We start from the raw sequence: 2,265 nt of genomic DNA on the forward strand, positions 1-2,265 counted from the left end.
TCCCAGACCGCAGCGCCATCTGTTGTTGAAAATTGTAACTACTGTAATTTCGAAAGTTTGTCTGCCTGAAAATGTACTGTTGTCCCAAGCATATTGCAACAAACGGTGTATTTCTATCGCTGCTCGTTTAGTTTTTATTGCCGTTTCAAATATACCGGTCATTTTTGAAACACCCTGTATGTAAAACAAACATTAAAAATTTCACAATATAATCACAAGGATAAAAAAATGGGTCTGAGCACTATGGGACTTAACTTCTGAGGCCATCAGTCCCCTAGTACTTAGAACTACTTAAACCTTTGAAGGAATATGGAAAGGCGGTAGAATAGTGATTTGCTCATTTGTTCGAAGCATTTTATTGTAGTTCAGGAATGTCAAGACCAGAACACCAAGCGCCTCCTGAGGTGTTTTACAATGAGCAGGAGGCAAAGGAATACACCCAAAACTCCAGAATGATTGATATTCAAGTTCAGATGTCCGAGCGTGCAATAGAGCTTTCAGCACTACCAGATGACAATCCATGCTTGCTTCTGGACCTGGGCTGTGGATAGAGATTAAGTGGTAGTGTGCTTGAAGATGCAGGGCACATATGGATTGGTGTTGATATAGCCCAGGCCATGTTAGAAATTGCACTAGAGAGGGAAGTGGAAGGTGATTTGATTCTTGGTGACCTTGACCATGGAGTACCATTCCGAGCTGGCTCGTTTGATGGGGCTGTCAGTATTAGTGCCCTACAGTGGTTATGCAATGCTGATAAAAGAAGTCACAATCCTGTTAAACGACTGTACAAGTTTTTCAGTACATTATACGCATGTCTGAACCGAACAGCGAGGGCTGTTCTTCAGTTTTACCCTGAGAACAGTGATCAAATTGAGCTAGTTACAACACAAGCCATGAATGCAGTATTCTTTGGAGGACTTGTTGTGGACTACCCAAACAGCACAAAGGCAAAAAAATTCTTCTTAGTTCTGATGACAGGAGCAGCAGTACCATTACCGAAAGCCCTTGGTACTGATGAGGATGCCAACGGAGTGTCATACACCAGTAAAAGGGAACAAATGAAGAAAATCCGTGGAAAATCTCTCAAAAAAAGTAGAGACTGGATTTTAGAAAAGAAAGAACGGAGAAGAAGACAGGGCAGAGAAACAAGGATAGACATAAAATACACAGGTCGTAAGAGATCTGGAAGGTTTTAAAAAACTAATGCCAAAACCGTGTACAGTATCTGAACTTGTATTGATATTAAACCAGTATGTTTTCGTTCATAAAAGCAATTTCTTAAATAAAAAAAAGCAAGGACTGCACACACATCCATGCCCGAGGCAGGATTCTAACCTGCAACCGTAGCGGTCGCACGATTCCAGACTGAAGCGCCTAGAACCGCTCGGCCAGTTCGGCCGGCCACAAGGATGAAACAGATCATAGAAACAGCGTATATATAAATTTAAATTTTTAACCTGAGACACATTAATCCAGTCCAGTACAGAATTTGAAGGTCCGAAGACATCATATTTTCCTCCTGGATATGCTCCAAGGGGGATTTTGGTAAGCACGTGGTGAACAGTCTGACGAGGAACTCCGCAGTCGCAGGTAGGTGATTCGTTTAATCCCCATTTGTAGAATGAGTCATGACAAATGCCATGTGACGTTCTTACTCTACTGAGGGTTTTCCATACGTGTCGGGGCAATTCCATTCCTGATAGTGAAGAAATAGGGTCAATAATACACCCATCAAAAAGGTTTGTACGATACGTGAATGCCATCCTCCGACCGATAATGCAGCCATATCGACAGCATATTGACGAGGCATTCGTCTTCATTGACGCCCCCAGTCGTGCACATCTTGTGAATGACTTCGTTCAGCATAACGACATCGCTCGACTAGAGTGGCCTGCATGTTCTCCAGACATGAACCCTATCGAACATGCCTGGGATAGATTGAAAAGGGCTGTTTATGGACGACGTGACCCACCAACCACTCTGAGGGATCTACGCCGAATCGCCGTTCAGAAGTGGGACAATCTGGATCAGCAGTGCCTTGATGAACTTGTGGATAGTATGCCACGACGGACACCGGCATGCACCAATGCAAGTCGACGTGCTACTGGGTATTATTAGAGGTACCGGTGGGTACAGCAATCTTGACTACCATCCCCGAAGGTCTCGCTGTATGGTGGTACAACATCCAATGTGTGGTTTTCACGCCGGCCGGAGTGGCTGAGCGGTTCTAGACGTTACAGTCTGGAACCGCGCGACCGGTACGAT

General features: G+C 44.3%; 1 protein-coding gene across 1 annotated transcript; it reads left to right on the top strand.

The window, feature by feature from the left end:
* Positions 1 to 307: 307 nt before the first annotated feature.
* Positions 308 to 1,262, top strand: LOC124556531 (probable 18S rRNA (guanine-N(7))-methyltransferase). The gene is given in 1 exon segment (XM_047130485.1): positions 308 to 1,262. A coding segment is annotated over 1 exon segment (825 nt). The 5' UTR covers positions 308 to 371; the 3' UTR covers positions 1,197 to 1,262.
* Positions 1,263 to 2,265: the final 1,003 nt, after the last annotated feature.

This window comes from Schistocerca americana, chromosome X, assembly GCF_021461395.2.
Source record: "Schistocerca americana isolate TAMUIC-IGC-003095 chromosome X, iqSchAmer2.1, whole genome shotgun sequence".
In the NCBI taxonomy this organism is placed as follows: domain Eukaryota; kingdom Metazoa; phylum Arthropoda; class Insecta; order Orthoptera; family Acrididae; genus Schistocerca; species Schistocerca americana.